Source organism: Dermacentor albipictus, chromosome 9 (genome assembly GCF_038994185.2).
Source record: "Dermacentor albipictus isolate Rhodes 1998 colony chromosome 9, USDA_Dalb.pri_finalv2, whole genome shotgun sequence".
Lineage (NCBI taxonomy): Eukaryota > Metazoa > Arthropoda > Arachnida > Ixodida > Ixodidae > Dermacentor > Dermacentor albipictus.
Window position 1 is genome coordinate 105,690,663 of NC_091829.1, and position 26,010 is coordinate 105,716,672.

General features: G+C 48.8%; 1 protein-coding gene across 3 annotated transcripts in view; it reads left to right on the forward strand.

Annotated features, from left to right (window-relative positions):
• The window catches only part of LOC135907193 (phospholipid-transporting ATPase ABCA3-like), a 327,820-nt gene that overhangs the window by 239,983 nt on the left and 61,827 nt on the right, over window positions 1-26,010 (forward strand). For all 3 annotated transcript variants that reach the window (XM_070525205.1, XM_065438877.2, XM_070525204.1), the window contains 2 exons: window positions 11,685-11,810; window positions 21,988-22,167. In XM_070525205.1, the coding sequence (XP_070381306.1) occupies window positions 11,685-11,810; window positions 21,988-22,167 (306 nt within the window). The remainder of the gene's footprint in view (window positions 1-11,684; window positions 11,811-21,987; window positions 22,168-26,010) is intronic.

Here is a 26,010-nt window from a genome sequence, read left to right on the forward strand (position 1 = left end):
ACCGTTACGCTGGAGGCATCCACTATCATGCGAGATGGGGCGTTGTGGATGGACGAGAAGCACGCCGTTCGTGACTCCTTTCTTGGCAGCAGTAAACACGCCGTCGGCTTCTGATGACCAAGGAATTGCACATGACTCGCCAACGGTCCATCAAAAGAGATCGGCGACTATTCGAAGCAGCTCTGTACAGTGAACAATAAAGCACCTGGGAAAATTCACAAGCCCCAGAAATCGGCGTAACTGGCACTGTGTTGTAGGCTGGGGGTAATCCTGGATGCTCTTGCCATGGGACGGCAGAAGGCGTATACCCTCGGATGGTATGTGATATCGCAAAAACTCGAGACTAGATGCGCCGAACACACACTTGGGCGCGTTCACAACCAAGATGTAGGACTGCAAACGTTGAAACAAAGCACGTAGATGGTGGTCATGATTTTGAGGCGTAGGGCTGGTGTTGAGGACAAAATGAAGGTACGCGAACACAGCAGGAAGGCCGCGCCTGACCTCAGCGATGAACCGCTGGAAGGTTGCAGCCAAATTGCGAAGTCCAAGGGCACTCGCACGTACTCAAACAAACCAAACGGCATCGTTATGGCGGTCTTCGGTATGTCGATGGGTTGGATGGGAGTTCGGTGGTATGTCTCAAGCAGGTCCGCTTTGCTAAAAATGGCACAGCCGTCGAGGCGCCGTGTAAAGTCCTGCATGTGAGGCAGCGGATAGCTGTCGTGGACAGTCTTGGCGGTCAACGCTTGATAGTCTCCACAGGGAGGCCAGTCACCACGATCACACTTGGGCCCTAAATGCAACGGAGAAGCCCACGCACTCGACGATGGGCGTATAATAGCGAGCTGCAGCATGTGGTCGCACCCCCGTCTGACGTTAGCTAGAAGGTCCCCAAACAAGGGCTCGGGTCGAGCAGCTGCTGGTGGGCCACGGGTGACGATGTGGTCTGCCACTGTATGTTTGGGCGTCTCAATAATTTGACTGGCTTTGTAACACCGCGAAATCAGCCCAGACTTTTTCGAACGGAGAGCAAGGCATGAGCGTTCGAATGCCCATGGGAGCAAGGTCGGACAGGAATCCAGAGATGGAGAGAGGAGTCAGACCACCTGTGAGCCGACGACGCAGCACACTGACGTCCAAGTCGAAGTATGAAAGGAATTCCGAGCCGATGATCGGGTTAACTACGTCTGCAATGACGAAGGCCCATAGAAAAGTGCGAAGGCCTCACTCAAGGGTCAGAAATCGGAGTTCATACGTCATTATAGGCGAACCAACTGCCCTGATGACCTGGATTGATCAACCTTTGCCGCGGGAACCACACTGATATCTACGCCCATGCCTACAAGGAACCGGGCTCGAGCGAACTTGTCGGTTATCATAGAAAGGCGGCTGGGACAAGTGAAACCATACGCCACTGTCAGTTGATTTCGGTGAGCGTCTCCGAGCCACGAACAGGGAGGTGTGCACTTCGTTGCATGGTGTCAGAAACGCCGATGGTACCAGCAGGGAGGCGAAGGGCTGGTACTGGACTCCAAGCTTGACGTGTGTGCGGAAGAGCGTGATGACCAAGACGAGGCAAACGGTTCTGCAGTAGGGGGCTCCGGAGTACGGCAATTTAGGCAGCAACCTCATCGATGGGGGCCTCAAGGCGCAAAATCGCCTGGTCTAATTATGGGGCTTTACGTGCCACAACCACTTTCTGATTGTGAGACACGCCGTAGTGGAAGACTCCTGAAATTTCGACTACCTGGGGTTCTTTAACCTGCACCTAAATCTACGTACACGGGTGTTTTCGCATTTCGCCCCCATCGGAATGCGGCTGCCGTGGCCGGGATTCGACCCCGCGACCTCGTGCTCAGCAGCCCAACACCATAGCCACTGAGCTACCACGGTGGGTAAATCGTCGGGTCTGTAGGATGTATGACAGCTGAGATGGACATGGAGGTCACGCGATGAAGCCGATCGGCGAGAGTCGCCAGGCGGTGTTGCGTTTTCTAGGGTAGCATACCCCACTGCTGCCGAGTTGTTGCAACGCCTGTTTATCAAACTCGACCGAAGTTATTATAGGGTAGCGGGGAGTTGTCGGCGGGCTGCAGGCACCCTCTACACCATGGTCACCAGGCAGAGACCAGACGACTTCTAGTGCGAAACTTGCACAATTGAATGTTTGGTGAAAGATAAGCAGAAGAGAATAAAGTTGGAAAAGTACACTGCGGGGCCCTTTAAATAGGCCCACTAAAGTCGTAGGTGGGATGTTGCTCACGTCAACGCCACGTGATATGCACTGAGTTCCATGGGGCTTGGCGGCGGCAGCCACCCACACGGCGACCTTTTACGAGCCCGCCTTCACAGGTGGCAATCAGCAGGTCCGGGATCGTAGGCGTTTATCCTTTCTTCTAGGGATCGTTGGTTAGCGGAAGTTCTCCTGTACAGCTTGACAGTTCGTGGAAAGGGCGTCAGGTTGTGGATAGGTGGCTGATCCATTGTGCCAGTTGACGTCTTCACGAGCGTGCCTCTGCTGGCGGCAGCCCAGGGTTTCTGTGTAGTTCGCGGAAAGAGTTTTCACGCACACACACAAAAGAGCCTGTGAACACTGCATGGCGACCGCCAGACCAGCATCCACTTGAGACAACCACAGCGAATCAGGAATCCATTCTTCGTTTCGCTTAGGCATGCACACCCACGAAGGGGCCTGTCAGACCGATCATCCACTCGAGTCAACCATGGCAAATTAGGAATCCATCCTTCGTTTCGATGAGGCATGGTGGTAGCGCATCCTTTCTGCCCGTGGTGTTACACACCAGCCGTAACAGCGGTCGAGGGTGATGTCGCCTGCCGCCTCGAGGACGAGGTGGATGGGCTGGCAAAGGCGCTGGAGGAAAAGCTCTCGAAGCAACGCTGACTGCTTGGGGACGTCGCGCTCCCCGAGCTGGTGTCGGGTACAGCGCAGCAGTTAGGAGGGTCGCCGGTCGCCAAGGTCCTCCTCAGTAAGAAGCTGCTAGAAGCGGAGGTGTTCCGACGGCATCAAGCTCTCCAGCAACTTGTTCTTGAAGTGTTATGGCGTAGCGCCCGTGGGGGCGCTAATAAGGTCGGAGAGGCCGGTGGCAACGTCAGGAGGGAGGACCGAGGCGGCGTGGTGGTAGCGCATCGTTCCCGAGCTGATGCGGTAGAGGCAGAAATTTTGCCTCGATTAAGTGAAACCAATCTTGCGGTTTCTGGGGCCAGAAAGTTGGGAGGCGAAGCTACAGTGACGGGACATCCTGCAGACGTTAGTCCTGTTTCGTGGAAGGTTCAAACAGATCAGTCACTGTGTTCGTCCTAAGTCACCACTTGTAGGTTTATGCCTCAGAGGTGAACATCTAACGAGAGCTGGCCAGAATAGATGCAGGAATAGAACCTCGATCCGTAGCTTCGCGTGCCACCACCAGGCGCCATCTATATTTTCTCGTCATATGGATGCATGAGCTCCGGGCTGTAGCTGCCGCTCAAGGGAGGCCAATACATACGTAACGGCTAATTTAAACATCACTGTGGCTAAAACGACTTGGAATAAAGCGAGTGCATAGCTTTACAATCTCAGCGTGCTACAGGCAATACGCTGCGGCGTATTATTGTGTTACTGTCTCGCATGCGCTCAGCGAATGGCAGATTCTGCCTCCAATGATTTAGTGTGCACATCTGTGGGGACATCTTCTATCCTGCACCCCCATTTACCTATTAATAGGGACACTAAAGGCAAAAAGAAAATTCATTTTTAAGAATAAATCGCCTGCGTACAACAACAAAAAGCTCCCTCGTAAACTTCAGGAAGGTGAGTCAGAAAAGAAACTGAAAACGTGAAGCTGGTAGCGACGCTAACAACATCATTTGGGCCACCTTAGCTCGGAATGAATAGAGGTCAATTACATTTTATCCTAAAGCAGCCTAAGACGCAGCTAAGTAAGTTCTGAGGCTATTTGCTCCCGCCACATTGGGGCAAATACTAAAATATAGTTTGAAATCAGGGACGGCACACTAACATAAAGTGTTTCACTGCGATAATAAACAGAAGTATAACCTATATTATTTTTGTCCTTCCAGGTAGCATAGAGCAAAGGTACAACACCGAGCCTTTATTCTGAAGTTCGCAAGTTTAAACCATCCTTCAATCAGCTACATTTTCACGCTTGAAGTGGCGCCTGACAACTTCAAAACTGCCGACAGCCAGTAGGCCTATATTAGTTCAGATGCAACAATATTGGAAGATCCACTAAGCTTCAACAAAGATACTCGCTTACCCCAACAGGAACTGGCCTCCCTTTTTCAGTATCCGTACGCTGCCTTACTCGTGACTTTTGCAAATAACCCTTTGCCATCAGTCTTGGTGAGGAGCACCTCATCAAGACGGTGGTCAGAACTACGAGGTGGCTGAGAGCGTTAAGAATCTGTTCATCCGCACAGGCCACCACTGGAAACTGAGCCTGGCAACCTTTAACACACGCTCTCGAGTGGGGCTAGCTTAGCAAGCATCTTTGAGGATTTATCAGGCATCGCGTAGAATATTATCACACTTAGTGAGGTTACAACTGGGGAGCCTTATAGAGAGCCGAATAACGGCCAGGCTTCCTGCTATCCTGCTTCCTGATAAAAAACAACACTACGTAGGATTTATAATTCCTAAAATATAGGTGGCAGCCTTGATGAATTCTACAGCAGTATAGCGAGGGTAGCAGTCGTCATAATAGAGCAAAATGTGAGATATCGACTAAAGGTAGCACACGCCTATGCTCCAAGTTCCAGCACCAATGACAAGGAAATAGGCCCGTTTTAAAAAGATGTGCAATTAGCAATGAGAAAAGGGCAAGCTCAATATACTGTAGTCATGGCAGACTTCACTGCGAGAGAAGAGGGAAAACCAGACTGAGGAACAAGCAACTGGCAGCTACAGAATCAATTCAGGAACACTAAAGCAGACGTTTTCCTGGAATTGGTAGAAAGGAATAGATTCCAGACTGTGAAAACCTTCTTGAGGAAGCGCAGTAACAGGAAGTGAACGAGGAAAAGCCCTATTGAAGGAAGAATACCTGAAGTAGATTTATTACATCTTACCCTAAACAGCAAAGTGCAGGATTTAGAAGTGTTACGTAGGGCAAACGGGCTGCAACCATTGACTGGTGAGGTCTATGATTTTTCTTCATTTGAATAGAGAAAGTGCTAAATTATTGAAATACATATAGGCCTACCGAGAAATATTAAGGCTAAAAGCACAGGAATCCAGGCGGTTACTCGCGAACAAGTATACAGCTTTAGGACAGGAAAATTAAACAACATATAGGTAATGAATAAAACCAGAACTAGGTTGATTTCAGAAACAGCAGTTGCACTGAGAGTTAAGGCACTAGGACAACCAGTAGGTAAGCTCTCTCAAGAAACAAAGTACTTATTCAAGAAGCGACAAAGCATGAAAGCGTCTTAGTCAAGCGATGAAATAAAATTCGCTGAACTGCCAAAGTCATAAACAAGAATATAGTAAACAGTACTCCAAGCAAAAGCGTCTGAAAGATTGACCAATCAGTAAAAGTGGCCTAAACATGAAATCAGTCAGAAGAAAGCTCAGCCTACTACAGTGCGAGAACTATTAAAGTAAAGACAAGTAGGGTAATGTCATCAGCAATTTTGATAGTATAGTAAAAGCAGCAGAATTCTATACGCACCTGTACAGTACGCAGAACAGCCATGATACCTTCATTGAAAGCAATGATTAACGGGATATAAAGTATCCTTCTTTACCTAGCCATAAAGTTTGAAGGGCCTTGCAAGATATGTCCAGGAGAAAAGGAGCAGAAGAAGAAGAAATTATTCTCGATTTATTCGAAAATGGAAGAGACACTATGCTTGAAGAGCTTGTGACCCTATATACGCAATGTCTCATGACTTCACGTGTACCAGATAGCTGCAAGCACGCCAATTTTATATTCATCAATAAGAAGGTGGAGGCTAAAGAATTGAAAAATTATAAGCCCATTAGCTTGCTTACAGTATGGTCTAAATATTCACTCAGATAATTTCAAATAGAATCAGGACAAAACTTCGATCAACCAGGCGAGCAGGGTGGCTTCAGTAACAGATATTCTTCCTCAATTGAGAAATCCGCATAGTACGATCAACCTCTTTAATGGCTTTGATAGATTATGAAAATTATTTGATTCATTAGAGATAGCATCACTCACGGAATCTCTGGTTAATCAAGTAGTACATGAGGCAGACATGAATATTTGAGAAATATCTACAAAGATAACAGAGCTTCCTTCGTTCTAAGCAGGAAAACTGGTAAATTACTTATCAAGAAAGAGGTCAGGCAAGACGACACAGTCTCTCCAAGCCTATTGATCACAACATGCTTAGAAAAAGTATTCAAGCTATTAGACTGCAGTTTGGAAACCGTTAAAATGAAGATCAATGGCGAATATTTAAACAACAATTGGTTTGCAGCTGACATTACAAGGCATTACAATACAAGGCAAATGATTGGGGACTTTAGGCGAGAATGTGTATATTGGGGTTTAATATTAATATCGAGATGACAATGGTGATGTCTAGTAGTCTGGTAAGAGAACCAAGATTCATGATCGCCGCACAGCCTCTTGAGTCTCTGCAGGAGTATACTTATCTAAGTTTCTTATTCGCCTGGGACCCTGATCATGCAAAGGACGATTACAGAACAACAAAAGTGTGTTCATGTTTATACGCCAGGTATTACGAAATCCTCACTGGGAGCTTAGCATTTGCGTTGAAACTATCATATGGGGAAGAGGTTGGAACTGGGGAAAGAATCTTGGAAGTTACAACGCTCGCGTACGAGTAAAATACCACGGAAAGAGTGCTGGAACGAAAAATGATAGGCGCAACGTTAAGAGACGGGAAAAGATCGGTGTGGACGAGAGAGCTAAAGCGGTTAGGCGATATTTTAGTTGACATGAAGACAAGAAACTGGGGCTAGGTAGGCCACGTAATGCTTATGGTAAATAACCAATGACCATTAGAGTTACAGAATGGGTGCCAAGAAAAAGAAAGCGCAGTCGAGGACGGCAGCACGTTAGGGGGGAGGGGGGGTGATGAAATTGGGAAACTTGCAGACGCAAGTTTTAATCTGCTTGCACAAGACGAGAACAACAGGAGACCGCCTGGAGAGGCCTTCGTTCTGCACTGGAGATAAAAATAGAATGATGATGAATGTTTCACGTAATGATCAGCCCTTGAAAAAAATACAGTTTTGAGAGCATACTTCAACATTGAAATATTAGGAAGCGCTTCCGTTTTATCACTTCAAAGAGAAACTTTCTCTGCGTACCAGCACTCCACCATACGACGTATCATCATTGTCGCCTATGACGCCGACAACAAGCCATCCCTACTCTATGCATCATGCATAGTGTCCCTGTCAGGTGTATGATCTCTTTAATGTGATTCGGCACCGGTACTTTTAAGCACCACAGAAGCCTTAACGTATGCGCCATGAAACGCAGTAAACATTTACTATCGCTCCGTTTACATTTTAGAGAGCATCTCGCCAGGTGCCATTGTAAATTTCGGTGACTGGAACTTGTGAAACGCCCTGTAAGGGCATTTTACGCATAAACTTTTCACTGCGGTTCATTACAGGAGGGGGTATTAGAAATCAATGTCCAATTAGCACGCCGCCAAGAAGCGAGCATCACTGCCAGCCGAGACGCTCTCTCTCACACAGTGGAGCCGAGAAACCCCGCCAAGGATCTCTTCCTTTGTCTCCACTAGCGTCCTCAATGCGGTGTTTCTTTTTATTCCTTCTCTCACACCGCAGAAACCCTGCTATGGCTCTCTCACTTTGGGTCGACTTGTGTCCGCATGCGGTTGTTTTTTCCATGCTTTCTCGCACCCCAGAGCCGAGAACTCCCGACGAGGCTCTCTCCATTTACCTCGACAATTGTCCGCATGGGGATGTTTTAAGGCGGAAGCCTTATGCCTCATCAACGCGAAAAGTGACAGTCTTAGCTCTCTATCCACACGAATGGCAGGAAAAGTGAGGTGGTATCGGAAGCGTGTCTCACCTATATGCAAATGCTCATGCAACAATTTTAATTCTGTGCGGATCGCTGCCATCATCGGGGCAATTAGGTACTCAAACCGAAGACCTTCCACATGATTTCAACCCTCGAGCTAATGTGTAAGTGGAACCCACAACCTTCAGCGTAAACGCAAAGTTATTTAAGACACAGGTAATTATTACAAAGTGGAACAGGATGACTAAACACAATGCCTTTGGCGGGAGTCGCATCCTCGACCTTTGCCGGGAGTTGAACCCATGATCTTTGGTTTTAGAGCGTGGTCGTAGGTGATTAAGGCAGAGGTAATTAAGGAGACGTCAATTAGGCCACTCTGACCCAGACCTGTGGTTGTAAAAACCAAGAATAAGAAGTAACAGTGCCTTCATATGAGAATGTCAAATAATTTATTGAATATCTCTTTAGCGTGCAGGCTTTCGCCTTCGCCCTCTTTGGCGTGTGCTAAAGTGACTTAACTTTTCCCCATGTTTTCGCCCCCAGCAGAGCCGAGAAAGCCCATCAAGACCCTGCCCCATTCCTTCGGCTAGCGTCCATATGGCGGTGCTTTTTCGCGCTTCTGCCACACCTGAGCCGCGAAACGCTGTCTCCCCCTTTTATCTCGACTGGCCTTTTTACAGCAATGTATTTCCCACACCTTGTGCGTCCGCATGGCACAGTTTTTTTCATGACTCCCGCACCGGAGACGAGAAAACGGATCAAGGCCCTATCCCCTTTTCTAGGACTAGCATCAACAAGGTGTCTTTGCTTTCCATGCCTTCTCCTATACTGGAGCCGAGAAACCCTATCATGGCTCTCACTTATTGCGTCGATTCGCATTCGCAAGGCCTTTTTTCATGCCTTCTCCCATGCTGGAGCCAAGAAACCCCTTCAGAGCTCTCTCCATTTGCCTCAACTAGCGTTCCCAGGGTGGTGTTTCTTCCATGACTGCTGTCACACCAGAGCTGAAAAACTCCATCAAGGGTCCCTCCATTTTTATCGACTGGCAACCTCAAGGCGGTGTTTTTTGGTTCAATGCCTTATCTCACACCGGGGTTTAACACTCAATCATGCCTCTCTCTCTTTGCCTCAACATGCGTCCGCATAGCAGTGTTTCTAACGCAATAGCGTTAAGGGCCCCTTGTCGCAGAAAATGCGGCGTTGGCCTGCGGCGTCTGGCATCCAATTCCGAACTACGCGTACGCCAACCACTCTTCTACTACCAGAGTTGCTCATAGCTTGTCTTTCGTTCTTCAGAAAGTTATTCCTCAAAATTTTGAGAACGGGGGCCCAAAAACGAAAAAATGAACAAACAACACCGACAGCGCATACCTTTATGTTATTTGTTCTACCTGAAATATTAAAAGTGCGAAACAATAACGGGAAACGTGACATCTTGCGTGGGTCAGTTTCTGCCAGAAAGCTTGCCTTCGTGCATAGTGTTCACAGGCAGCGTTTTCCCATAAACATTATGGTTACTTAAGCTGCTGTTGCCGGGAAGCATGAAAACCTGTCATGTGTGTTTGAATGCTATCGCGTTCCACTCTTAAAGGCGATGCTTAAGCATCATCCACATTTGTCAAGAAAAACGTGTGCCACTTCTGCTAAAGGGGTCAGTAAAGAACCTCCATGCTAGTTACTACAGGATACAAAGGCAGCGTGCCTGTGCTTTTCCATTTCTTCCGGACCAGAAAGGGGAGACACCTGTGTGTCGCCGTTAGAAATCTAGTGTAACCTGCTGTGCGTATGCATCGAGTAAATATATAAAGGCAGCGCTAGACAAGATTTATTCACTGACACAGTGTTAGCTTGAGGCACAGGCGATGACTGTCTGCTTTACAGCAATGACTGCGTTCTTTCAGCATTTTTTTTTCTTGCCTTCCTCCATACTGAAGCCAGAAAAGCCCGTCAAGCTTCTCTTCCTCAGCCTCGACTAGCGCACGCAAGGCGTCGTTTCTTCAATGCGTCCTGTCACACCGGGGCTGAGAAACCTCATCATGGCTCTCCACCTTTGCCTTTACTAGCATCTGCATGGCAGCTTTTTTCTCGGCCTTCTTGCTCACAGGAACTCAGAAACCTCGTCAAGGCTCTCTTCCTTTATCTCGATTGGCGTCCTCCCTCCGGCGTGTATTCGATGCCTTCTACCACACTGGAGCCCACGAACCCCGTCAAGGCTGCCTCCCTTTCCCTCGACTAACGCCCGCAAGGTGGCGTCTTTTCCACGCCTTCTCCCGCGCAGTGTTCGAGCGATCCCGTATCTTCGTATCTTAGCACACGCAGTCATCTAAGCTATATCGTGGTACGCACAGTAAACGTGAAGCTGTGCGACGTGAAGCTGGACAGAGTGAAGCTTCAACAACACACACTCGGGCTATTTCGAACTCCGATGATAGTACACCGATGTTGCGACGAAGCACGAGGATCAGAAAACCAGTTGTGCGGTTGTCACCGCGAAGGCTTCCTGAACTATTGTATTTTTGTCTTGTTTGGGTGAGGAGGAATGTAAGAGATGCTCATTAGAGCACGCACCGTTACATTGATGCTATGTGTTATTAACGGCTGGCGCGTCCGGCATGTTACGTGATCAGGATGTTATATAAAGCAGCATCCGTGAAAATGAAGGAGATGTCTTTTCATGTGTGACAAGGTAGTTTCCCTTCCACTGCTCCCTGCGCGCTGGCTATTAGAAGGGGTTCATATAAACTCGACATTCACTCTGTCTCCGAGAGTACGTGCGAGCAAGTAAATGCTGGCTCGCACGCACACACACAGTATGCACGCACAAATATGCATGCCCACATAGGCTTGAATGAAGGGAAAATCAGACATCCACCCATTCGTAGCAACTGCTACAAAGGAAACCCATACGGATTCCACAAAAGAAAAGCCTCAGAGTTGAAGAAAAATTCCTCCTGGTCCGGGACTCGAACTCGGGACCACCGCCTTTCCGGGGCAGCCGCTCTACCATCTGAGCTAACCAAGCGGCTAGCAGATGGCAAGGCGAAGTCGAATTTGTCGACAACGCGAAGCAAAGGCAAGTGTTTGATGTAGTAGTTCTGCGGAAACCCGCAAGGTGGAGAGAAGTAGTGAATGAAGGGATAATCAGACATCCACCCGTTCGTAGCACTACTTCTCTCCACCTTGCTGGTTTCCGCAGAAGTACTACACCAACCACATTGGCTTGTACAGGTCCGCTCACATTCATAGTCATGCACGAACGCACACAGTTAACATGCATACGCGCTTCGAAACGCTCGTGCATGTGCGTACTCATGCACGCATATACTAGCACAGGGTGCGATGGAACAAAATATGCTAGGCGTGCCCTGTGGAATAATTCACCCCAGTGTTATCTTTTAATAGTGTTTGCTATTTTACAATGTAGCCTTGAGAGACAAGAACACAGGATTGTGAATGAGCGAGCAGGCATGAGTGCCCGATATTGTAGTTGACATTAGGAAGTTTAGCTGGGCATGTCATCCAAGAGTTGTAGCACGTAACCTTTGGTCTGTGAGAGTTAGAGAATTGGTGCCCCGTGAAGAGAATCTCAATCCGGGAAAGATCACTCTCGCGCCATGATTACGCCATAAAATCAAGTTCTGTATGTATTTTATTCTTTTTCAGGCCTCTTTCTTCTTGGTTTTACGTCTGCTGGACCGCTGTTTATTGGCACTGGCTACTTGGCGGCAGAACTCATGGGGTCCACAATGGATGCATTCCAATTGATTATGACTGTGTTCTTGTTTGTAGGTAAGAAGCAACCCCATTTTTAGGTCGCTGGATGTATTTAATGAGAGAGCACCTTGAGTCTCCACAATTTCGTTGAAATCCCTTACAATTTCAACCTTATAAGAGAGTCAACACGTGTTTAAGCGCAGAAAGCGGTACAAGGCTATCGTTCTGAAGCGGCTTCTCAATAGCATGAACGTAATTTTAAGCACGAACAGGAAATAATTGATCGAACACCTGTTACTTGTCATTACATCGAAGTGGAATGTACGATCACACTGTAGCCAGTTTATAAACATGTTGCAGCTACAGAGAAAAAACATTCAACAGGAGCGGATACACTGCGAAAACTATTAATAAGGAACACGCCGAGGTCTAGTGTTCACAGGTTCCGTGAGCACTAGACCTCGACGCGGCCTTCACGCGAACATCTAAAGAAAGAAGTACGCGGAATTATTGCAACACGCAGTTTAAATTTTTTTATTCTCTCCCGCTAAATCCAGAAAGTGTTGCGCATAGAGTAATTTCTACATTATGACTTATTTCTCGTACGTTACCTAGCGGCAAGCTATTGACAGGCCAGACGCACCAGATGCATGCGCCAGACAAGTCACCATAACGCGCGACGCCCAATGCATATGTGAGCGTTCGTCTGTTCGGTGTTCCCGCTTGTCTTTTTTTGTGTAGCTGCGTGGCCGTATTTGAAACGATCCACTTCGGCGATACTATCCCTTCGGTGATACTTCTCCGCAAAGGCGGCGCTGATTAGCTAGTTGAGCAAAATTGGATGACTTAGCTCATCCGGTTTCGCTAAAACAACCAATCAGCGCGTGCCTTACGATGAACTATCGCTCAGGTGATAGTATCGCAGAAGTGAATCGTTTCAGAATGCAGCACCTAGTTGCTTGCGCTGTCGGTGCATTTGTGCGTTCATGCTGCAGTTCGACACGGCACTCCACCAATTCAAATTGAAGCAATTTTTTTGGCATTTTGCGCTGCATTTAGAGCAATTTTGTCTTAAGGCACACTGGCTGTACCGCTTGATCTGTAGCAGTGAGCGAAAAACAGCCAGGGGCGCTGTAGCGTAAAAGTATTCCAAACTTTTCTATACCAATTCTGTGATGAGCCCACCGCGATTGGTCAAAAACTTTTTTGGACCACCCCCCCTTCCTGTCTGTCACCCGACGTCACGAAAACCGAGATAACTCCCCATCTGATATGACGTGTACACACTGATTATACACAACTTGACCAAACAAAAGAAAACTAGTTATTTCTCATTCAACGCCTTTTTGCCATTAGCCTTCGGCTATTGGTCAAAAGCGTTCGGGCTGCACCCACTTTCGCCTGCCTATCACGCGACCTCACAAAACCGCAATACTCACCGTGTTGAAGTGACATGTACGCGTTAAAGATGCATTAATATGCGGAACAAAACTGAATTTTCTTCTGGATAGCCGCAGGCTGCCCCGTTCCGAAAGGAATAAAAGATGGCTGCCGCCGACCGATCCGGTACTGGCTACTCGTCCCTGCCGGAGAGCATGAGTTTATTTGCGTGCAATAAAACCTTTTGCGTGGCCGTGTAACGTTTTCGAGAACTTTCGGCACGTTTACGACCTCGTTCTGCCAACACTTCTTTGCTGAGGGTCGGTTTTAGCATCATCGTTAAGCTTCCGTTGCATGCCGCCGCGATTGTCGACGAGCCACCGCAAGCTGTGTAAGGGAAAGCAGACCAATCGCAGACGCCGGCACTAACCTCTTCATCCGGTTATTGATTTTCAGCGCAGTGACTCGGCCCCCACGAATCCCTCTCCATTTGAGCGTGCTCCTCGCCTCTTGTGAGCCAGTTAGATAAGACAAGCCGCTCAGTGTAGGTGGTGTTATTCGTTGTTCAAGCAAGCAAAAGTGACCTCCTATGAACGAGGAAAGCATTTGATTGGTCTGTTCAGACAACCCTGCGGGTGACCGCCCGATGCTTGCGTCGGCGGCTACGTAAATTTGACGTCAGCAGATTGGAATAGTTTTGCGTTATAAGCCCCAGGACGCTGCGGCGACTTTAGTTGGGAGTGTACCGAATCACACTAGGACATGTCTGTGACTCTTCAAATCGCCCCGAACATTATTCTTCCTTATTTCGCTTTATTAGGTTGCTTATACAGCGAAGGTGTATACCTCTACTGTCAAAGCAAATTTTCGCGTCGTTGGCTTGCTAAGAAAAAAACTCGCCATGGGTGGGCCGATCCCGCAGATAGTGCAACGCCTGCCTGATCCACGGCGAAGGTGAAGCAGGAGTTAAGCACTCCCCATACCTGGGCCGATCCCGAACATAGAGAAACGCCGGAACGACCCGCGGTGGAGGTAAAGCAGGCGTTAAGCCTCTGCATACGTGGGCCGATCCTGAAGAGAGTGAAATGCAGGGCCGACCCGCAGTGGAGGTGAAGCAGGCTTTAAGCACTCTCCACATGTGCGCCGATCTCGTTGATAGTGCGATGCTGGGGCGACCCGCGCTGGAGGTGAAGCAGGCGTTAAGCCTCTCCATTCTTGTGCCGATCCCGAAGATAGTGAAATGTCGGGCGGACCCACAGCTGAGGTGAAGTAGGCGTTAAACACTACGTGGGCCGATCGCGAAGATAGTGCGATGCCGGGCCGACTTGCGGTGGAGGTCCAGTTCGCCATTTAGGGGTCCATATACGCAGCTTCGCTGGTCATCCTTCTCCAGAAAGAGGAAAGTCACCGAGTTTTTTTTTTGGCCATGCTTGCCGCGCCAGCCGCTGCGACGCAGTTAGCGGTAAACAGGTCAGTCGCAGCGACGACCTCACTTTACTTACAGGTCGTCGGTAGAGTACAGCATGTACTCTACTGAGCATGTACTGAATCTTACCGGGGCATAATTGTGACGCTTAAAGGCCACCTTCCCCTATAGCAGTTAACTTTTTTTGGTACTGACGCTCATCGAAAACTCTACCGGCGTGTTCCAGGAGTTATAACACATTATTACGTTGCTCATGCCGGCAAAGCGTGCAAACGATAGGAGAAGGAGCTCAAAGACAAGGAGCTTAGACATAAAAAAATCCAGCTTACCTAACGACATAACACACGTTTTGCACCCACGCATTTGTCTTCGGTGCGCGTAAAAGGCATTCTGTGAGCATCTGGTCTGGAGTCTGTTGTGGCCACCTGTGCTTGCGTGGTGTACTATCTCGTAGACTGAGGCCAAGTTGTGTCGAAATCTTGCAGTCGACCGTGTATTTGTGGTAATACACGGTCGGCTTCGGTATACAATATACAGGAAATAGCGCTCTGGGCGTCATCATCATATCTTATGCACGGTACTGTTTGCGATGCGTAAGGTTTTTTCTACGTGATGTTTGTAAAATCGAATTGATTTCGGTGCGTAAAGTCGCCCATTCACCACTTACGTTTCACCGTTTTCGCTGTGAGGTCCAAACACCAAAACTACACATGCTTGTAATTTATTTTTTTCATGATGGCATGCGGCGGAGCTTCGTTCAGAAACTATAGCTACTTACCTGCGGCCCCAACAACGACACAACGCACAAAAAGCCTGGAATGACATTTTTATACAGCAAAATTTAATTTCCTCGTTTGACAAGGTGTCTTGCATCTACTTTATCAAACTGTACGTAGCGCGGAGGGAAGCATGACAAAGGCTTGTGTAGATCACTCGTAATTTAATTTAAACCTAACAATTTAAAAAACGACTACGCACTGAAACAGCGTGAGGTTGAGCAATAAAAGCAAAAACAAGTACCACGCCGAACAGCGCAGCTGGTGGAGCACGTACTATAGCGAGCAACCAAGCTTTAATGGCGCGAAATCTAAACCAGCAGTGTAGTCCAGTTGTTCACAACAGCCGCTTGGTGTGCTACAGTCACTTCGACCGCTGGGTTCTATGGAAATGTCCCCTGTTTTTGAATTTGACTCTCAATGCTTCACCAGCTTTCACGAGCAATGTAGGCGTTCTTCAGGGCGCATTTTTATTGCCTACTTTGTTTAATCTAGTGATGCGGGGGCTGGTTGTGGGTTTACAACAGGTTCACGACATCTGATTCACTATGTATGCAGACGACGTACCATTTGAATCGAATGCGGCGGCCCTCTCAAGAGAACAAACAGCAACGAAGGCAATGCACAATGCGCTCCATATATTGGAAGATTATCTGAACGAGAAAAGCATGCAGCCATTTCCGGAGAAAGAAAAGGTACACCCTCCCTGTTAAGACAGTGTAAGAAACGCAAAGCTTTGAGCTGCACCCTGCTGGCCAGAAACCTGCAAAAGCTGCGGAATGCAATCTCGAGGTACGCGGCATTCTGATTCACGAGTGCAGCTGGTCGGCTGTAACCTACGTGTAAGAAAGTCCTGCGACTTGCGAAGCGCATACCACAGAAGCATGGTGGAGCTGACACCTGTACGGCTCGTACTCTGCCGTCGGCAGTGCTTACGTTTAGGGCCTCTTTTGGTGTCGTATGATTTTACCTCACCAGAGCACAATATAACAAACTACAAATTATTTTCCGGAAGTCTCTTTCAGTGATAATAATAATAATATTTGGGGTTTTACGTCCCAAAACCACTTTCTGATTATGAGGCACGCCGTAGTGGAGGACTCCGGAAATTTTGACCACCTGGGGTTCTTTAACGCGCACCTAAATCTAAGCACACGGGTGTTTTCGCATTTCGCCCCCATTGAAATGCGGCCGCCGTTGCCGGGATTCGATCCCGCGACCTCGTGCTCAGCAGCCCAACACCATAGCCACTGAGCAGCCACGGCGGTTTCTTTCAGTGATTAAGGGCCTTTCCCGCCACGAGCGAATGGAAGGTCTGCGTCGGTACGTGGGGCTTCCACTCAGGGACATCATCTTAGAGCGCGAGGAGGGACATGATCGCAGTCGCCGCTACGCATGCTCTAGACAGTAGTTCTTAGAGTTCTAGCGATAACATTTGTCGGAAAATATGCTAGTGCTTCCTGCTGTCACCGCTTTGGACGACGTGCAGGTTCCAGTCAGAAAACGTGTCGCTCACCGGCAAACAAAAAAGTATCCCGGCGCTTATAGAGCCAAACTAGCAGGAGGGGCTGACTTAAAGCAAAATCAGAGACGCGGCCTGGGATCTTGCAATCCCCCAAGCAGCGCTAAATACCGTTAGTGGGGAGCAGCGAGATGTCTATATCTACCAACACCATTGATAACCAAACATTAAGGCACTTGAACTGCAGGCCATCCTAACTCCCATGGAGAGGCTGAGAACACAGGTAGGGAAAACTATGGAAGACCACATAAAACAGTTCACAACTTTCACCGACTCCTTGGACGCCCTAAATGCACTGACAAAGACACCCAGAGTCGGTACGTGGCCATATAATGTTAAGGCGACCCGTGCTTGCCTTCATCGGGATTACGGAATCGGTGGGCGAATCGACTGGGTCCCGGGATACTCGGGCATCATCAGCAACTGTGTGGCCCACAGTGCACCGAGGGAGATGTCATTTTTCTGCTGGTATCCCCTGTACTCACTCCTTTTCGCTTCTGGACGCCTAGTCCCGGAAGGGGAGCGTAAAGGTCCCAAAGTGCAAGGAAATCTCGAGCTGAAGGCAGGGGTTCTGCACAACGGCCACCCTTTGCCCAAGGTGCTCTCTCCGGGCGCGCAAGTCCTCGTGCGTAAGCCAGGATGATCTGAACACTCTTCTCACACGCCCTGGCTGAGTAGTGCGCATACCCGGCTTCAATGAAGGCGCGAAGTCACCAGAGGCAATGCCAGGCGAACGAAGGGAAAGGCGAGAGAGAGCCGAACGTGATGCTCGGTGCTCGTCCGATGGTCAGGCACCTATTTGGGTACTGCCGCGGTCTCGCTATTGTAAGAGAGAAACACAAGGGACGTGGCATTACCTCACAAGAGACATGAACCCCACCACCACCTGTCGACGGCAGGCGAACTATAACATCCGTAAAGTTTGTGTGCGAAGTTGATTTGAACAGCGAGGTATGCATTTGTGGCTTCAATATATTTCTTTACCTTGTGATCATAACTATTGACAATCACCTCTGGGTAGACCACCGAGGGATTCTTTTCATTAAAGTTCATTCTCTCCTAAGTCAATGCAGGCTTTCGTGGTAACTTATGTTCGCTACACCAAGTGCATTGAGTGGTCAGAGGAAAAAGGTGACTGCGACAAAAAGTGTGTGTATGTAAGTGCAGTGCTTCGCGAAGACGACCATGATGAAGTGTGCCACACGAGAAGGCAAGAGGGGTAACGAACTTAAGAAAGAAACATGAGCCAATTAAAGAACTACACGAAGCCCTGAAAACCAATCACCTGCTGTATCACAGATGCGCGACAGCAAACGAAATTCAAAGAACCAGTAGTCTACAGCCACGAAGCCACGATATGAAGAAAGAGACGAAGCGCTTTGGTAAAACGCAGCGGAGTTTCAAGGAGAATTCAAGTAGGAAGGTCGGCCACTAGACCACAAAATGAAGACGGACCGTCGGGTTCCACACCCGAGCCACCAAAGCAGCCATCCTATTCCTGCGCTTCAAGACTTCGCCAGACCACGGACCCGAGGCCCGTGGACACCTATGCCCATACGTAGAGCATCAGTGGTTGGCCTACGCGCACGAGATTACGTACAGCTTCCTAGACAAACCGTCCAGCCAACCTATTCCTGCGCTTCAAGACTTCGCCAGACCACGGACCCTAGGCCTGTGGATACCTATGCCCATGTGCAGAGCGTCAATGGTTGGACTACGCGCACGAGATTACGTACAGCTTCCTAGACAAACCGTCCAGCCAGCCTATTCCTGCGCTTCAATACTTCGCCAGACCACGGACCCGAGGCCTGTGGACACCTATGCCCATGTGCAGAGCGTCAGTGGTTGGCCTACGTGCACGAGATTACGTACAGCTTCCTAGACAAACCGTCCAGCCAGCCTATTCCTGCGCTTCAAGACTTCGCCAGACCACGGACCCGAGGCCCGTGGACACCTATGCCCATATGTAGAGCGTCAGTGGTTGGCCTACGCGCAGGAGATTACGTGCAGATTCCTAGACAAACCGTCCAGCCAGCCTGTTCCTGCGCTTCAAGACTTCGCCAGACCACAGACCCGAAACCTGTGGATACCTATGCCCATGTGCAGAGCATCAGTGGTTGGCCTACGCGCACGAGATTACGTACAGCTTCCTAGACAAACCGTCCAGCCAGCCTATTCCTGCGCTTCAAGACTTCGCCAGACCACGGACCCGAGGACCGTGGACACGTATGCCCAAATGTAGAGCGTCAGTGGTTGGCCTACGCGCACGAGATTACGTACAGCTTCCTAGACAAACCGTCCAGCCAGCCTATTCCTGCGTTTCAAGACTTCGCCAGACCACGGACCCGAGGCCTGTGGATACCTATGCCCATGTGCAGAGCGTCAGTGTTTGGCCTACGCGCACGAGATTACGTACAGCTTCCTAGACAAACCGTCCAGCCAGCCTGTTCCTGCGCTTCAAGACTTCGCCAGACCACGGACCCGAAACCTGCGAATACCTATGCCCATGTGCAGAGGGTCAGTGGTTGGCCTACGCGCACGAGATTACGTACAGCTTCCTAGAATAACCATCCAGCCAGCCTAGTCCTGCGCTTCAAGACTTCGCCAGACCACGGACCTGAGGCCCGTGGACACCTATGCCCATATCTAGTGCGTCAGTGGTTGGCCTACGCGCACCAGATTACGTACAGCTTCCTAGACAAACCATCCAGCCAGCCTATTCCTGCGCTTCAAGATTTCGCCAGACCAGGGACCCGAGGCCTGTGGATACCTATGCCCATGTGCAGAGCGTCAGTGGTTGGCCTACGCGCACGAGATTACGTACAGCTTCCTAGACAAACTGTCCAGCCAACCTATTCCTGCGCTTCAAGACTTCGCCAGACCACGAAACCGAGGCCTGTGGATACCTATGCCCATGTGCGGAGCGTCAGTGGTTGGCCTACGCGCACGAGATTACGTACAGCGTCCTAGACAAACAGTCCAGCCAACCTATTCCTGCGCTTCAAGACTTCGCCAGACCATGGACCCGAGGCCTTTGGATACCTATGCTCATGTGCAGAGCATCAGTGGTTGGCCTACGCGCACGAGATTACGTACACCTTCCTAGACAAACCGTCCAGCCAACCTATTCCTGCGCTTCAAGACTTCGCCAGACCACGGACCCGAGGCCTGTGGATACCTATGCCCATGTGCAGAGCGTCAGTGGTTGCGATACGCGCACGGGATTACGTACAGCTTCCTAAACAGACCGTCCTGAGCCGGTATTTTGTAGCGATGCCTTTTCCGATTCTATGCTTTTTCAGGCTTTTCGCGCTTGGCCACTGGTCAGAGCGACGGTCTGCCCACATTATCAATGGGATCAGGCGGCCGTGTGTGGTGGATGATAAGAATAGCATAGAATAAGGCATAAGGCATCGCTACAAAATAGCGGCCCTGGTCTACAGGTTCCCGCTGCTGCGCCTGCGTTTCCTGAGGTGGCTCGACACAAGCGCTCGTCCCTAATGCATGACCCGGAACTCAACATTACAACTTCTGTGGTGAGCTCATCATCGCTTCAAACATCGCTCTGCAGAGGTAGTCTGTTCTTGCTTTGGTAAAACTGCCTACTCCCAAGTCCTTTGTTTGGCACCCAATTGTGCTGTAAGGCAGTAATAATGAGTTTCCATTACGCAGCATGCTGTTAACGGTTTCGCTAGAGTCTATTAGTTGCTTCCCCGTTATTTCATCCATTAAGAAGTGTATGTTTCTGAGTGCGAACAAACGACTTTGTTCCCAACTGGGTGCTTTGAGTTTCTGCCCCAGTAACATGCCGCAAAGCCTAAATAGGAAAACCTACATTGTAAGGTCCACTCGTTACAGGCGCCAAACAGAAGTTTGTGGCAGGACGATACCTGTTTTCCCGAGTAGATTGGTTAGTACCCCTTGTCCCGGATTGATGCATTGCAATCATATACCGTGTGTCCCAGCTAACATTAGCCAATCTGCCCAACAAAACTATTAACGAAACGGCGCCAGATGCAATTATAAAATCTGCATTGTTAGGTTTTCAGGTGTGTGACGACCGAATACACTGTGTCATCGGATCATATCTTGGCATAGCTTATCTTGCATGTTTTTTTCAACATATTTGCTAGCCTTTGCTAGGACACCTTATATAACATCTTTTACAGTGGGAGAAGAAGGTACAAGCTGCTACTAAATCATTCTTATAATCTGTCTACTATACCAGTCCTGCACTTTTTTAAACATCCTAAACTACACGTGTTAAGCTTGCATAACCTGTGATCATGCCATAATAATTAGAGCACTGGACTGCTGGGCTGAAGATGGCTTCGATAGCAATATCAGTCACACATATTTAGAGCATTCTCCGCAGACTTCAAGATCTTTTGAGGTGTCTAACAGAAAACTCGAGGTAACTTGAGCGTACTTGATTGCGTCACAGAGTGCGCATAATTACCAGTGAGGCACGAAGCATTTAAATGTTACTTTGATAAATCAAAGAGTGTAAGGCGCGCATGTTTAATGCACAGGCAGATTTTGCATTTACCACAGTCTAGCTATGCTGCCACATGGTTAGAAAGTTAGCAGATTTAGGTCCTCACCTACTTTTTCTAAAAGCTACGCTTCTTTAGCGAACCCTCCTTCACTTTTCTTGCTGTGGCTGTTGGCTTTTGCTGCCTCGTCGTACAGCTCATATAAAAAAAAATACGAACAACGTGCCTAATGGCGGGATCCAACCTCGCTCGCACAGCGTCGCAGCCCGACGCTATAACCGATAAGTCACAAATGAACGTCTACTAATACCGTGCCAACCCCAACTAACTCTTTGAGACTATCAACCGTTATATCACCTTCCATAACACGGGTGTGTGACAGCTCATGCCTTGCCTTTAGACCAGGTGTCAAGGGGCTTCGTCTGGAGAGCTTGTTACGGAGATTGTGTGGTTTAGACGAGCACTTTCGGCATCACCTTGCACTCGCATTGCAATACGAAAGAAACTAATGCTGGTCTTAGCACTCTGTGTATTTGTACAAAGCTTCGCTACATGTGTATTTCAAAAATAGCACTGGCTCTGTCATTTTTTTTCTGTGTTTCTTTTCCCGTGATGATCTTTACCATTCTTTTGGGTTTCTTCTGGGTTCCAGGTCCCGTTACCAGCCCAATAGTCACCGGTCTGATGTACTTGACTACGTCAGCTTTGCCGCACTATGTGGCACTTATCATTGCTCCTTACGCCCTGCTTTGCTTGTTCTTCAAGATATGGAGCAACGGAGACAAGACCAAGCAGTGCGAGTTCCTGCAGAAAGAGAATCTCATCGAAGAGGGTGCAGTATTTTTTTTCCTTTTTGCGCAGACGAACGGCTCTTTCCAGCTTCACAGTTGTGTGCAGTGTTCGTTATCCCATCGGGGTCAGCCGTGATACAACGCTTGATAGAACGATGCATTCGTAGTTTCCTTAGAGGACGCGCGTATCTGCTACATCATTGATCGGTTTCCTTTTAGACAGCAGATTTTTCATTACAATTGTCATCCTACCGGAGACTCGGCATATTCGAACCACGAACGTTCCCTGCCGCCGCCAGAGTTCTTGCAACTAATGTCAATCCTTCCTCTCTTACTTAACAATCATGCAGCGCCTATCATTAAAAAGTAGAACGCCGGCAAATAACAAAGAAAAAAGTAAGTTCTTGTTCCCATCAAATTCAAAGAAATTTTGGGAGTGGCGGGGTATCAACAAATGTCCTGGTGAAGAAAACGCATCGATGAAATTACTGCCTGTGCGAAAATTCCTAACAAGTGCCGGATAGCCTTATATGCTGCGAATATTTCAAACAGACATGTCATAAGTCATATACAAGGAGCATACCAAGGCATGTGGTTTAATTATAGGAAACTGATATTCAAAATCCAACATGTAAAAAAACAGCTTCGCATGAATGCGGGATGTAATTCTGCACGGTCGCACAAGTCTACTGAAATTTCTTTCCACGCTGGGTCATTCTTGTAGCCTCTGGCGATGGTTAAGCTTGATAACAGCAGTTTTCCCCAAATCCTTGGTTTCACAAGCTGAAAGATTATTCCAACGCCAACCGAAGCAAGGCAAAAGTACATGCCGAAGTCACGACCCTTGTAATGGCCAACTACGTCGGAAAAATAGGCGCCCCTGACTAGCAACGCCTGCGCACATGCTATGTTACTTTCCTTTTATTGCGCCTACAATTCTAGAAAAACCCGAGGTGCACTCGCGTCTTTAGTGCCGGCGCCATCGTACTCTCACGGTCAGCGGTGCATGGGTGGCTTGAGCGTAGAGAGGCTGAGAGATAATACATTTTTTGATAATGCAATTCAAAGTACAGGCCTTTGGTTTGAAATTCTCATTGCCCATTCGGGTAACGTATTCTGTAAGTGTCAACCTTGTGCACTATCCTTTACGGCCGCTCATAATTGCCTGGAGCTGACCGTGGTCTACCCAATGAAAAACATTGCCTTGGGGCGCCTGTCACTCTCTCAGTCCGACCCAGACTCAGCCAATCAGCACTTTCACGGCAGCTGAAATCGACATTCCACTAGATGGACACTTCCAGATTACAACCCCCTGCTTGACCAGCACAGCACTTCTTGGTTGTGCTTAACAAGGGCATGGACGAAAACAGAGGTTTCGGTTTGGGGACTGAGCCAGTCATTTTGAGACGTTAGATACAGGGCAGGGCAGAACTCTGGTAAGTGTACTGGTATGGGACTCTCGAGTTTTGGGACACTTTCATAGTCGGTGTGTGAAAGATAGGAAGTGCGCGTTGTGAGGGCGGGTTGGCGGATGTGTTGACTTGGTAGGCTGCGAGCGGGGTAATACGGGAGTAGCACTGTGCATGCCTGTTCATCGGCGCCAGCTGGCAGGTCGTGTTCATGGGGGGCTGCTGCAGGTTGTGTTCGCCTAGTTTCGGTGACTTCTTTAGCACGCGATGTTCTGTCGAGGCTATTGTGTTCAGATACTCTAGGGGCGTGCGCTGAGTGCGTTTCACTGTAACACTGAGGGCAGCGTAATGCCCTCAACTGCACTCAAGCGTTCTGAGCTAAAAACCCTAGTTTTCAACTCTGCAGCTGCGTGCATATGCGACACCGTGGTGCACACCAGCTGGTGCACACCGTGGTCTTAGAGGAAGGCACGGTTTACTTGAAGCTGCAAACGTTGGCGATTTTCCTTGCGTCTCATTTCCCGCTCCATAAAAGCACACAGTTTCTCATCATGAAACCATTGCGAGATTCCCCATGCGATTCCAGGGTGCTGTTAGTGCTGAGCAGCGGCTGGGGCATTCCTTGTGTCGCTCCTAATTGTCCCCCCACGTATCACAACATCACCTCAGGTAATCAGTAGAACGCTAAACCACGGCGTTGCTATGGTGTTCCTTTCAGTACCCCGACCTTTGGGAGGAACCACACACTTTGGAAATAGTCCAGTGGTCACTACCAGGCGTCTTAGTGCGCGGGCGTGATGAGAACCGCCAATGACCTCGCAGGCGTCGTACTTCAATGATCCACAAGACGAGACCGACGGGAAACCCTAGGCGTTAGTCGGGGCACTGTGTAACACTATTTACCTTTTTTTTTAATTTGGCATCTACTGCTCCTACCGGAGCATGCACACAGTAGCTCAGTAGGAATACAAGTGGCTTAAAGAGTGTGCGTACAACACCCCTGCTGGTAGCAGGCGTCACGCTGGCCTGGCTTCACCATCGAGGCTATCTAGCATAGCGTTGGCAAAATACAAAAGGCGCTGCCGTATTTTACAGCGAAGCTTTTAAGGGCTAGTTTCCCTAGGATCTTGTCCGTGTGTGGACAAAAACTCCCCATACGAGAGCCGATCCCTAAGATAGTGCAATGCTAGGCCGACCCGCAGCGGAGGTGAAGCAGGCGTTAATCACTCCCCATATGTGTGCCGATCCCGAAGGTGGTACAATGCCGGGGTGACCCACAAGGGAGGTGCAATTCTCCAATAAGGGGCCCACATACACAGCTTCACTGGACATCCTTCTTTGCAAAGGGAAAGGGCACCGAGTTTCTTTTTATTATTCTTTAGCCGGACGGGGGCGAAGGCTCCACCAACTTGGTACCTCCTTCCGTTTCAAAGCTTCCTGTCCCACCGTTTCTCAATTACCCGCCTGGAGTGCTATTCAAAGTATTTTCGAATTCTGCCGTATTGTCCACCTCGTTAATGGTGCCACCTCTAAGCCATCAGAAAGGCCATAGCGGCCCTCTGCGCCTTCTCTTGGCCAATGAAAGCTGACGAGATTATGAATACAAAAATATTACGCAATTTGTGAATGTCCAGAACATGGAGCAAGAATATGACAGTTGCATGAACTGCACGGCGGCGCCATCGAGACAGTGTCTTCGTAACTCGTTGGAGTTTATGGTTCTCAGCCGATAGAGGGCGGAAGTAGTGGCGGTCCAGTGGGGGCGCCCGTTTCTTTTTCTTTATGTTAAATTGATGTATTGGTAAACTGAGAACATATGGTCGTTTCATGTGAGCTTTCCCAACTGTGTCTCAAACTTTTCAGCGTATAATGGGGGAAAATGATTCGTCCCGCTTGTAACATGGGATAGCAGTCGTGCAAGAACAATTTCTGCTTTTCTTCCTCGAACTCAGAAAACTAGGGTTGGGATCACCTTATATTACTTATTCCAGTTCGGCCTGCTTTTCTTACGCACAAAGGCTAAGATGGTGAAAGCCAAACTTCTTTTATCTGGAGCATGGAGAATGGAAACAAAATATGAGAGGCCCGGACGTCCCGTTTTTGAAGCCGGGAATTCACCCATGCTCATGTGCCATCTCCCTTTGCGCCAACTAGCTCGCCTGAGCAGATAGGCCTGAACTTTGAACTTGCATTGCTAAAAATGGCTGTGGCTTAGCTAAGGTTAAGCCCAGGATGCGAAGCATACTAGCCTTTATTTTAGTTGTTGAACCACTGTTTAGCCTGGTGAACGGCTGTTGTTTGGCTACATTTGGTTCGGGAACGCGATAGCGTTCCCGTCGACTCGCCAAGGGGTGTAAAACAATGGGCTACGGCGCAGCGACTACGCGCCCCGCATTAGACGCGGTGAGCGTCGAGCAACGCAGCGTTCAGCGTGGCAACGAAATGTGCGCCTGAGCAAGCGACGCACGCCTGAGC